The sequence below is a fragment of the Martes martes genome (assembly GCF_963455335.1).
Source record: "Martes martes genome assembly, chromosome: 6".
In the NCBI taxonomy this organism is placed as follows: domain Eukaryota; kingdom Metazoa; phylum Chordata; class Mammalia; order Carnivora; family Mustelidae; genus Martes; species Martes martes.
In genome coordinates this window covers 31,586,499-31,599,693 of record NC_137893.1, presented here as the reverse complement: position 1 = coordinate 31,599,693, position 13,195 = coordinate 31,586,499, and the positions used below count along the sequence as shown (strand labels likewise).

The following is a 13,195-nucleotide window of genomic DNA, read 5'->3' as shown; positions in this document are numbered from 1 at the left end:
ATATATTTTTGGTCTGTCTTTCCCACTATACTATACACTCCAAAAGAGCAATATAAAACTGTTTTTTGTTTTATCACTAATATTGAATAAAGTATAAAACCCAGCATGTGGCAGGCACTTAATATTTCTGAATGAACAAACTGCTTCCCTACACACTCTTCATTTAGATTAATATGTATTATACATTGTTTATATGTTAGACAACAACATACATAACTAACAAAGTATATAATATATAATACATTACTATTGAATGAGAAAGGATTTGGCCTCTCAGGAACCAGGTTCCTGAGAAGTAACCCCTATATCCTGGGATTTCCAGAGGGACAGGAGTGTCTTTCTTATTCTCGGTGGGCCCCTAGACAATTTATGCTGATAAGATTACTCAGGATGGCAGCTAGCCATGCCAGAAAGACCAACGTGTGATTAGAGGGCTGAGGTACCAGAGACTGAGTTCAACTATGTGGTCAATGATTCCAGCAGTGGTACCTATCCAATGAAACACCAACTAAAAACTCTGGACACCCCAGCTCCAGATAGCTTTCCTGGTTAACAATACTTTGTGTGTCATAAACATCAGTGTGCCGGGAGGGTAATGTGTCCTGACTCCACAAGAAGATACAGGAGATTCATGCTTGGGACTTTTCTAGTTCTTGCCCTATGTGTCTATTCTTTTAGCTGGTCCTAATTTGTATCTTTTTCCTGTTATAATAAAACTATAATTTTAACTATAGGACTTTCCTGAGTTCTCTGAGTCATTCTAGCAAATTATTCATCTAAGAAGGATAGTGGGAACACCTAAATTTACAGCCAGTTTGTCAGAAATGTGGACAGCCTGAAAGCCTGGGAGCTTGAGGATGGTGTCGGAAGTGAGTTTAATCTTGAGTTGGACTAAGCAAGCCCTTAATCTGCAAGGTTAGCCTAACTCCTGGTGGTTAGTGTCAGAGCCACACTATGATTACATAACGAAGAACAGATATCACTCCATAAACAGGTGTTGGGCACCATGCAAGCATTTTTACATTCATCATTTCTAAATTTTCAGAAAACATTTTCTCTAAGGCTCACAGTAACCGCACGCATTGGAATTATCATCCTAATTTTTAAAGTAAGCAAACTAAGAAGTAAAGGACACACAGATAGTAAGAAATTTAAGTGGAGCCTGAATTCAAACTCAGCACTGGTCTGACTCAGAAGCCCACGATCTAGTCACTACCCTCTCTAGCTTCTCATATTAGTTATGTAAATACAACACAACATAACATCACAAGATTACTACCTAAGAATGCATGGCACTTGTGTGGAGAGCTCTCAGTAAAATCTAAGGTACTACTTATGAACTTATAAACTCTCTGTATGAAATATAAAATACTATACATTAATATAAATTTCTTTAGCAACTGCTTAACTTACCTGTTTGTGTTCTAGAAACATGCTTCTGGAGAAAATCAACTGTTTGAGCCAAAACCTTCTTATTACACTGTGTTGATAATTTTTCATCACATTCGTAACACCTGAAAAAATATAAATATGTAAGTAAATATGAAATCATCTTCAATAATTTTGCACACCAGGTAATAAAGTAGTAAAGTTGATATTTACCCAGTCTTGTCTTTAAAATGGGGGGGTGGGTAGGGGTGCCTGGGTGGCTCAGTGGGTTAAAGCCTCTGCCTTCAGCTCGGGTCAAGATCCCAGGGTCCTGGGATGGAGCCCCGCATCGGGCTCTCTGCTCAGCAGGGAACCTGCTTCCTCCTCTCTCTCTCTCTGCCTGCCTCTCTGCCTACTTGTGATCTCTATCTGTCCAATAAATAAATAAAATCTTTTAAAAATACATAAATAAATAAAATGGGGGGTAATGTACATAGAGTGAGGCATTAGGTAAGTCTAGAGAAATGAGCAGGAGAGAGTTCATACAGACCCTTATCATTCAAATTAAAGTTCTGGTACTTTATCCTAAGTGTAATGGAAAGCCATGAGGAGTTTTTTAAGCAGGGAAGTGATGTGATCCAATCTGTATTTTTTTTTTTTTTTTAAGATTTCATCCATTTATCTGACAGAGATCACAAGTAGGCAGAGAGCAGGCAGAGAGAGAGAGAGGGAAGCAGGCTCCCTGGCGAGCAGAGAACCCGATTCGGGACTCGATCCCACGACCCTGAGATCATGACCTGAGCCAAAAGCAGAGGCTTAACCCACTGAGCCACCCAGGTGCCCCGAGAGTGATGTTTTTAAAATACAGACTGGAGGGGCACCTGGGTGGCTCAGTGGGTTAAGCCTCTGCCTTTGGCTCAGGTCATGATCTCAGGGTCCTGGGATCGAGTCCCGCAGCGGGTTCTCTGCTCGCCAGGGAGCCTGCTTCCCTCTCTCTCTCTCTCTGCCTGCTCTTGCCTACTTGTGATCTCTCTCTGTCAAATAAATTTTAAAAAACAACCAACCAACCAAAAAAAAAAAACCACATCACTCTGACAAATGTCAGATGGAGGAAATCAGGAATAGAAGGTCAGGGTAGAAGCAAGAGAGAAATGAACAGATTTATTTTACAGAAATTACAGGTAGAAACAGAGAAATATAAAAATAACTGCCATGCCAGGGCACCTGGGTGGCTCAGTCGTTAAATGCCTGCTTTCGGCTCATGTCATCTCAGGGTCCTGGGATCGAGCCCCACATCAGACTCCCTGCTTGGCGGGAGGCCTGCTTCTCCCTCTCCCACTCCTGTGTTCCCTTTCTCACTGTGTCTCTCTGTCAAATAAATAAATAAAATCTTTAAAAAAATAATAATAACTGCCATGGAAAGGGGGAAGTGGATGAGGGTAAGTTGGAGAATCTCAAACAGGAGCAATTTTGCCCCTCAGGGGACATTTGGTAATGTTTTGAGACATGTCTCATTGTCACAACTGGGGAAGCTGCTACCGGCATCCACTGGGTAGACAGCTAGACCTCTTGTGACATACAAGGCAGTCCTCTCACAGCAAAGAACTGTCAGCTCAAATGACGACAGTCCTGAGATCGAGAAATTCTGGTCTAGAGGAAAGACTTGCTGAGAGTTGGGAATGTTTCAAGTTGGATGACAGGTATGGAGGGTATCATTATACCATTTTGTCTACTTTTGTTAAAGGATTTAAAAATAGAAAGGGAAAGAAAGTAAGTGCTAGGCTTCTGGCCTGAATACTTAAGTGATGGAGATGCCACTTACAGAGAGGGGAAGACTGGCTAAGTGTTTGTTTTATTTGGGGCCTAGTTGGGAAGAGAGTTCCCAAAGATTTTCAAAAGCACATTTCTTTCTAGAAAGCTGCCCTCTACTAAGTCTACTCATTAATGCATATAGTATTAATAAAGATTTTTTTTATGTATTATCATTACTTGCTTCATAATATCTTACATATCTTCATAAGATCCAATGGTTAAATAAGAACATATATTGGAATATGTTGAAAGTGTTTTATAAATATTAAGTGTTTTTTTTTTAAAGATTTTATTTATTTGACAGAGAGAGATCACAAGTAGGCAGAGAGACAGGCAGAGGGCGGGGGAGGTGGGGGAAGCAGGCTCCCTGAGCAGGGAACCTGATGCGGGACTCGATCCCAGGACCCTGAGATCATGACCTGAGCTGAAGGCAAAGGCTTTAACCCACTGAGCCACCCAGGCACCCCTAAATATTAAGTGCTATGCCAACACACTACATATTCACAATCTTCTTATAATTACTAGTGGTCTGAGATTAATGGCTACAAACTAGGTCTGGGTTCCTATTTTAAACAGCACTCAAAACTCAGTCAAATATTTACTCATACACAAAATACAAATATTACTTTATTGCTTCATACAGAAATACACACGTATGGGGCGCCTGGGTGGCTCAGTTGGTTAAGTGGCTGCCTTCAGCTCATGTCATGATTCCAGGGTCCTGGGATCAAACCCCGAATCAGGGTCCCTGCTCAGCAGAGAGCGTGCTTCTCTCTCTCACTCTGCCTGCCACTCTGCTTACTTGTGCTATCTCTCTGTCAAATAAATAAATGAAATCTTAAAAAGAAAAAAAAAAAAGAAAAGAAAAAAGGAAATACACGGGTACATAGATAAACCTGTGAAGGAAACAAGCCACAGAAAACATTCCCAGAACATCTTTTCTAATAGACCATGATGGAATTCAAACAACGTAGTTACCAGATTTACACTACTAAAAACCCTCAAAATTTACTGATAAGTAACTATTGCCAAAAATAATAAAAACTGCTCATTTGCAAAATACTGAAATGTCAAGAAATTTTTACTGATGCTATAATTTAATTTTTACTTGCTATAAAATATATTGTCACTTTAAGAGTACAAAAAGAAAATGTAAATAAAAACTACACAATGGCAGTGGATTTGGAGAAAAGAGGACAGCTCAACATGAATTCATTCTACTTGTTCCCATTAAAAATAACCAAAAAAAATTTTAATTGAGCTTCTACTTGTGTCAGGCACTACTGTAAATGCTTTACATGCATTTTCTGGTTTAATTCCTCACAACAGCCAAAAAAAGTATTATCATTTTTAAAATAATTAGCTTTCCAGAAGTATAATACTTCCTTTTTACAGATGAGAAACTAGGACACAGGAGGGCTCACAAATCAGTAAAGTAATAAAAGTATAGGGGAAATGCTATACTTTTCAACCAACATTTAAGTACTTTAAAAGCACTCACCTGAAAAAGTAAAAAGATAAATAAAAACACTCAACTTCTATGTTAACTTTAAGTGCTAAACCAGTGCCTCTTAACACTGGTCAGGACTAAGAATCATGTATGGAATTTAACAATATAAAAGCCCTGATTTAACAGAGGACCAATGAATGGTACCGATGGATTTTTCAAATTCCACCTCTGTGATTCTGAAGAAAGTCAGAGGTAAGAAGCCACTGTGCTAGTAATTATTACCTGTTAAAGCAGCATTAAATCCACTACTGAGCAACACTTTATTAGCCATAATTAAATCAAATCTACCATATTCCTTTCTTTTTTAGGGTTTCTAAGGTTTTTTTTTCTAGTTCAAGTTGGCCTTTAATCAAAATTAGTAAAGTTTTCTACTGAAATCGTTAAGCTTTTTAAGATTTTATTTATTTATTTGAGAGAATATGAGCAAGCATGTGAAAAGGGGGGAAGGGACAGAGGGAGAAGCAGACTCCTTGAAGAGCAGGGAGCCTGATGTGGTGCTCCATCCCAGGACCCAGGACCCAGGACCCTGAGATCATGACCTGAGCCGAGGGCAGAAGTACCTGAGCCACACAGGCACCCCAAAAATTGTTAAACTTTTTAAGGTTTAAGAATTAGATGGGGGGGGGTGCCTGGGTGGCTCAGTGGGTTAAAGCCTTTGCCTTCAGCTCAGGTCACGACCCCAGGGTCCTGGGCTCAAGCCAGAGAGCCAGGGCTCTCTGCTCAGTGGGGAGCCTGCTTCCCCCTCTCTCTCTGCCTGCCTCTCTGACTACTTGTGATCTCTGTCTGTCAAATAAAAAACAAAAAATCTTTAAAAAAAAAGGAATTAGATGGGAAAAAGAAAGTAGTTCCAACCTCTAAGATTCTGTAAATGCATATGACCAGCTTGAATTTCTTCCTTAGAAAGGAAAAAAATTTTACAGATCCTCAAATATGACTTAAATTATTTTTATTATAATACATATCTAACAGTCTACTCACAAAATGATCAATAATTGATTATCCTTATAGGTCTATATATCTATGAAAGCAAAATTAAATAATTAAGCATAAAAATAAAATTACAAAATCAATAAAGTTAAAACTAACAACACTATTATGCTAGGTAACTTGTTTTGGTTTTTGTGTGCTTTGTTTTTTTGGTTTTTTGAGGGTTTTTTTTCTGAAATTACATCATGATTCACACCATAATTATGGTCCTAAGAGCTACAACAGAAGTTCTGACACAGACTCACTTGAAATAAGCCTATTCTACCAGGTGCCACTCAACTCTCCCCCAACCTTCCTCAATTTCTGTAGTCCTCAAACTGTGGTCCCCAGGCCAGCAGCACCGGCAATCCTAGGAACTTGTTAGAAATGCAATTCTTTTTTTTTTTTTTTTTTAAGATTTATTTATTTATTTATTTGACAGAGAGAGAGATCACAAGTAGGCAGAGAGGCAGGCAAAGAAAGAGAGAGAAGGAAGCAGGCTCCCTGCTGAGCAGAGAGCCCGATGCGGGACTCAATCCCAGGACCCTGAGATCATGACCTGAGCCGAAGGCAGCGGCTTAACCCACCGAGCCACCCAGGCGCCCCTAGAAATGAAATTCTTAGGTCCCACCCAAGAACTACTAAATCAGAATCTCTAGTCCGAAGCCCAGCAGTCTATTTTAACGAGACTTCCTGGAGACTGTGATGGGCCCCATTGTTGGGAGACCACTGCTCCACTCAGGCTACAGAAAAGTATTTCTTCAGCTGCCACACCATGGCATCATCATCCTCCTCTCCCTTACTCCAATGTATCATTTACATAGTAATCTGTCTCTATGCTTTCCTCATTCCCCCCAATATTATTACTTGGAAACAACAAAAACACAAATGCAGCAACACCTGACCCATGTCATGAATTTATATTATAAGATGATGATTTCTTCTATAAGCCAAAATATTGCTATATTAATTTTAGATCTGAGAAATAAAAACACAAAGTTAAAGTATTTCTGTGAAAACCTCTGAAAATTCATTCAAGGAAAACTTGAAAGCTTTTGAAAATTTTAGAAAATTTCTGTTGAAAAAGATGCATATATACATTTAAAAAAGAAAAATTTTGTGGTAAAACATCTGGGAAGCTTTTTGATACAGTATCCATTTATGTCACCGAAGCCAGTATGCCTTGCTAGTAAGAAACTAGGGAATCAAAGACTTGTTTTAGTGCCTGGACGTTTACTTTGTAACTATAAAAAAGTAAATGATACTCAGTGTCCTTATATGTAAAACCAGGGAACTGAACTTGGTTCCCAGCCAGGATTAAGTAGTAGAATCACCTGGCTTACCCTTTCCCCTCCAGGGAATCACCAAACCACCTGACTGCTTTTGGAGCACTTTCCTTTCCTAGTACTCTGGAATTCCTGTCTCAGCAAGTTCATTATGAGAAATCAACTAGGAAAAATGTTTCTCTATCCTATGAAGAAAATGTATAAAAAAAAAAAAAAGGGATGACTAAATTTTTCCTTATTTAAGTTTTATATTCACAGGTAATGTGAATTTTCTTGAAGTATTCCACAGGTTGTGTTCAGGATAAAAAGCATAAGAGGGTATAATATCTTTAAATAGTTTACCTTGTAAAGCTCAAAGAAAATGGTATTTTTTTGTAGTGGACACAAGCGGTAAGAAAATCCAACTTACCATATAACCCATGTGCTCAGACTAACTGTAATACAATGAGAGTCTGTTCTCCAACTCTTGTAGTGCTTCAGTGAATGATGGCCTTCTGAGTTTCTACCACATCCCTAAAAATGAACAGAATGCTATTTGTACGATTACATATCGGTTTGTTTCAAATTAATCAAAACTTAAATCATACTCACGATTAGAAAAGTTTTGGTTTTTAATTTCAAGCAGGAGAGAAAAGTTTCAGAAAATAATATAGATTCTCATTAAGTTTAATTTCTTGCAAAGAGGCTACCTTGCTTTTTGTAATATAGTATTTGCCTAAAACAATCATGGGCCAAGTTCATTTCCCTATTATTTAAAAATGAACATACTCTCTGCCTTGCACACTGTGGGGCACCAAGCATCCTTGCAGATCAGTGCCCCCCCTCCCCCGCCATAAACACATTTTCTAATACTGTCCACGCCTCCTCCCAAACCCACTGGCAACTAATGAGACTCAGACCAATCACAGTAATTTCCCTTACCAGCTAAGTAAAGAAATGAGATCCAGTTCTGGTCAATGCGACATGAGGGGCAGTCTGCTAGATGTTTCTGGGAAAAGTTTTTTAATCTCACAAAACAAACTGAGGGTTGCTGGGGTGTGGGGGCGTAGGGATAAGGTGGTGGGGTTATGGACATTGCGGTGGGTATGGGTTATGGTGAGGGCTATGAGATGTATAAGCCTGATGATTCACACACCTGTACCCCTGGGTCAAATAATACATTATATGTTAACAAAAATAATTTAAAACAAAAAAAACAAAAAAACAGGAAAGGGATGTCCTTTTTGCCCTCTTTCTGGCCTTTGAGGTTTGCTGTATGACATATAATGCATGAACCATATTTGGCCATAAAAAGCTATGAAATTGAGGGTGGACAAAAGAAAAATGGAAGAAATTTCAGTTTTCAGTGCTCTTTTCATTGAATTAACTAATCCTGAAGGGGTCTTACTTACGAACTATGTGAGGTAATAAGCATTCCTCTTATTTTAGAAAAACTATAGACATCTTAAATGTTATTCAAAAAAATATTACAGATATTAATAGCTTCTAAGATGTTAAAAAATTGTTTTGGAAAAAAAAAAGAATCCTTTTGTAGAGAGAAAAAAAGTTAATCTAGTAAGATGTAAAAAAAACTTGGATCTATTTCTTAAGTAAATACAGGTCAGGTAAAGGCAGGTCCAGACATGAGAACTACTGCAAGTATGTTGGATTCCCTTTCAAAGTATTTCTAAACCACGTGTGATTGCTTTCTGAAGATAATACACCTTTTATTTTACCTTAACAAATGTTTCTTAGTTCAACCTTGGAGAAATCTATCTAAACATGAATAAATTTATTTTAAGTTCTAAACATTACCAATAGTCTAACTTACAATAAGCATTTAAGAAACATATTTAAGACAAACTCACAGATAAAAATCACTTTTCTCACCTGAAAACCACACATGAGGCACAACCAAATGTCAGAGGGAAGTACTGGCCGCCCATCACAGCATCTTCTTTCTTTTAAACATTCTGAGCAAACTGACCACACATTCTCAGCTATTGCTTTCTTCACATGATTCACACTGATAGCATGACTTACATGCTGGCAAGTGAAACCTGCTGAATGAGACAAAACGAAATGGGAACATTTTCTTTGCTAAACCAAAGAGCTAACATCAAGTAAGCAAAAGTCAGTAGCATTAAAATGCTGTAACTAAAAAGAAAAGAGATCCAAAAAACAAAGTAACTCAAAAGGATACATACTGTATGGTTCCATTTATAAAGCATTTGTGAAATAACATGATTGGTAATTTGGAGAACAGATTTGTGGCTGCCAGGGACCATGGATGGAGTGTGGCTATAAACAGGTAAACCTTGGGGGTGGTGATGGGGCAGTCAAGTTACTCAACTGTGTCGGTTATACAAAACTACACATGTAATAAAAGTGCGCAGAGTTATACCCACTCACATAGACACAGACACACACACACACACACACACACACACGAGGCCTTGCATATCTTGGTGAAATCAGAATAAGCTTTAAGGATTGTATGGATGCCATTTTCCTGGTGTTAACATTGTACTGTAGAAATACCAGATATTGGGGCACCTGGGTGGCTCAGTGGGTTAAAGCCTCTGTCAAATAATCAAATAAAATCTTAAAAAAAAAAAAAAAAAGAAATACTAGATGTTAAATCAGGAGGGATTGGGTGAAGGGTGAATGGGACCCCCTTGTATATCTCTTTGAACCTTCCTATTAATTCAAAATTACTTTAAAAATAAAGAGTTTAATAAATAAATAGATAGATAATCAGTGAGCAGGTCAAGCATTTTGAATATTTTTCTTCTCATTAAAATATACACACAAAGGGGCACATGGGTGGCTCAGTGGGTTAAGCCTCTGCCTTCAAGCTCAGGTCATGATCTCAGGGTCCTGGGATTGAATCCCACATCGGGCTCTCTGCTCAGCAGGGACCCTGCTTCTCCCTCTCTCTCTGCCTGCCTCTCTGCCGACTTGTGATCTCTCTCTCTGTCAAATAAAATCTTTAAATAAATAAATAAATAAAATATACACACAAAATCTTTCCACAGAGCCTACCTCTGCTCAGATGCTATTTTCATCACTATTGAGAGAAAGGAGAAAGTGGAAAAAACAATGGCATAATTTACAGGAACAAGAATTCTCCTTAATGAATATTTCCAAATAACAAGTGACTCTGCATGGTCCTTAATTATCCTTTATAACAGAGTCCCACCGGGTGCACTGTGTGGAGACAACTGAACTAAATCAGCTAATAAGTTTTTATTTCTTCAGATAATCGTGTTCTTCTCCCAAGGACACAATGACATTTCCACTTCTCCCAAATACCTGAACATTTCTATCTTTCCACCTCAACTATTTGAAACACCAAAACTACAACTATCCACTAAAAGTAAACAACAAAGGAAAGACTGAGTAATTTGAAGAGGGAAGCAGGAGTATGTACATTTCAACTTTTTCCACTTTCCTTCCCAAGTGCACAGCACTCCTTTTCACCTATTAGTTAACTAGTGAGAGACGAAGCATTAGTTCTCTTCATCCTGAAGCCTAAGTATGTGACTCCTGACAAGTGACTTATTATAAAATATAATTTCAACAAAAATAATGTGTAAATCTGGTGAAAGATTAGGACTTCTAATTTTACACCAAAAGCAAGTTATAAGAATAGACACAAAAGGAGGAATTCCAGAGTCCTATATATGAAAAGCAAGGACACATGCATTAAAGAAAGGGGTGCTCTGAGGAAGACTGATAGATGACCACACAAATACAGGACATAGAAGTGGGTTACTAGATATCAATGCTTTGAGTTTTTTATATTTTAAATTTCTAAGGCTAAAAATCATTCCATATACTTTCTATATCATCTCTGGGGTGGGATCTGGCCAGGACACAACTTAACTATTGTCTGAGTCTACAATTCAGACTTATAAAACTGAAATTGTTAATGAATCCAGAGACAAGTGAATTCATGATAAAAAGGTTCTAGGAGTCCAAATTAACTCTATGAGCTTTTAAATGTCTCAACCATACATACTTTTTATAAGTAAATTTCAAAGTTTTATGTTTTCTTACAAGAGTTAACCAGTGTTTAAATAATATTCACAATCTTTTGGTGGGGGGGATGTAAAAAAAATTTCTGTGCTAATAAAATTTCCTCAGTCTTCTGTAATTTCTTTAATCATACAACTGTGTAAATTTCATATGCCAAATAAGTCTCCTCAAGATTCCTGAATAAAATACATAAATATATTAAAGTCTAGAGTTGTTTCACATAAACAAATAAAAAAACAATAAATTAAAATCCACGTTTTTCACTTTAAATATTAAAAAACTTTACAGGGAAGTCCTTCAGTTTACAAATGATAGTCTAAAATCAACACTTCTGGGCACCTGGGTGGCTCAGTTGGTTAAGCGACTGCCTTTGGCTCAGGTCATGATCCTGATGTCCTGAGTTCCAGATCAGGATCTCTGCTCAGCAGGGAGTCTGCTTCTCCCTCTAACCCTAGCCTTCTCATGCTCGCTCTCTCTCTCAGTATCTCTCAAATAAATAAATAAAATCTTCAAATAAAATAAAATAAAAAATAAAATGAACACTTCCCCATTTTCCTCCCAGAAATTGTCCAAGGTCAACAAGAGTAGAAAACAAAAACGCCCAATTCATTTTCTGAAGCCCCATGTCATAAATCCAGTGGCAGGGCCCTCCCCGGACAACACAGCAGAGCTCAAACAGGAGTGCATACAGAAGGAAGCAGAGAGCACACTGCAGCGGTAGGTCTCACAGAGAACCCCGCGTGCTTCCCAGACGCAGAATGAAACCTTAATCTCCGGGCTGCAACAACCCTGGCAGGAGAGCCCCTAGAGCCGGTTTTGTTTTAAGAAGCAAAGGAAGGCAATCTCCAATTCACTAAGTGAGAAACAAAGAAGCCAAATTTGCCAGAAACAGTCTTGTCTCTATGGCAGGAGGGGAGAAGAGATCTTCAGATTCCGGGAACAACCCCAGGGCTGCATAACCCTCTTGGGTGGAAAGAAATACAGGCTAACTGAGCTCGCACTCAAAATTCCAGCTGGTCTCGACAGTGCTATGGCCCTCCTTCTTACACAAATATTCTAAAACTACCTGGTCCAAGAAAGGCAACCCTACATCAAAGAATGAGAAATCAAGGAAAAATCAAAGCCACCATTTCTATCCAATATAAGAAAAAAGGAAAAACAAATGGCACAGAAATCACCACCATGAAATAAAAATAAAAAACAGAAGAAGCAAATGTTCCAGCATGCGGTGGCAAAACAGTAGGAAGTGACTGGTAGAGCTCAGGATAGAAATGGAAGAAAAAATAAATAAAACCACAAAAAGGATGATAAAACTAAAAAGGGCACACTGCAGAAAACACTGTAAAAGATAAAAAGGAAAAGAGCAAGCAAAATGAAAAGGAAGTAGGAGTTTCAGAAGATTTGAGAAAAAATAACTAGAAGACAGGCAAGGAAGAGCTAACATAAGAATCATCAGAATCCCTGAGAAAAAATCATATTCACAGAATGAAACAAATGCTTAAAGATAGAATTCAGACTTCCCTCAGTACAACAATCTATCCTGAAACATTATCCAAGTTAAAAATACTTAAAAGTAGAAATAAAAATTAAAAACATCTTTTTAAATGGAGAGCTATGGGAAAGTAGGGAAAATTCTTGGAAAAGCTGAAACAGAAGGCATGAAGCTCAAGAGAAAAGCGAGCCTGAGCCCAGCAACTCCCCAGTTACCCCCCAGGCTTGAAGGCCTGGCTTTAACAGGTCATGAGAAATGGAAAACAACAAACAGATGCCAATTCTAAGTTACTTCATAAACTAAACGAAATCTCAATAAAAACATCACCCAGATGTCCTGGAACTAGACAAGCTGATTTTACAGTTCATGCAGAAAACAGTGGAAATAAAGAGCAAAAGGACTTCTTGATTAAAAACATATATGGTTATTTTCCACAACGCTATTCAGGAAGCCAGAGGTCACAATTTACCAGCAGCGTCGTCTGAAGAGTCTTCATCACGAGGTAGAGCAGGCCTTTTACTTCTTGTGGCTTTCTCGGGCAAAGCTCTGGAAGGCTCTTTCACCCGCATCTGTTACTTACTGAAAAGGCTGGGGGTAGGGGGAAATGAATACACTTTAATCCTCAAAATTAAAATTTTAGGTCTATTACTTAATGTATATTAAAATAGAAATGACTTCAGTTTTAGTTGGGCCCTAGTACATCAAAAGAAGAGGAGAACATCAGGTGAAACCAAAGACATC

At 38.2% G+C, this 13,195-nt stretch overlaps 1 protein-coding gene across 1 annotated transcript in view; it reads right to left on the bottom strand.

Moving 5' to 3' along the window:
- USP45 (ubiquitin specific peptidase 45) overlaps nt 1-13,195 on the bottom strand; it is a 71,365-nt gene that overhangs the window by 53,853 nt on the left and 4,317 nt on the right. Inside the window, exons 2-5 of the mRNA XM_080806020.1 lie at nt 12,924-13,042; nt 8,812-8,984; nt 7,352-7,455; nt 1,414-1,514 (exon numbers count right to left, since the gene is read on the bottom strand). Of these exons, the coding sequence (XP_080662146.1) occupies nt 1,414-1,514; nt 7,352-7,455; nt 8,812-8,984; nt 12,924-13,023 (478 nt within the window). The 5' untranslated portion in view covers nt 13,024-13,042. The remainder of the gene's footprint in view (nt 1-1,413; nt 1,515-7,351; nt 7,456-8,811; nt 8,985-12,923; nt 13,043-13,195) is intronic.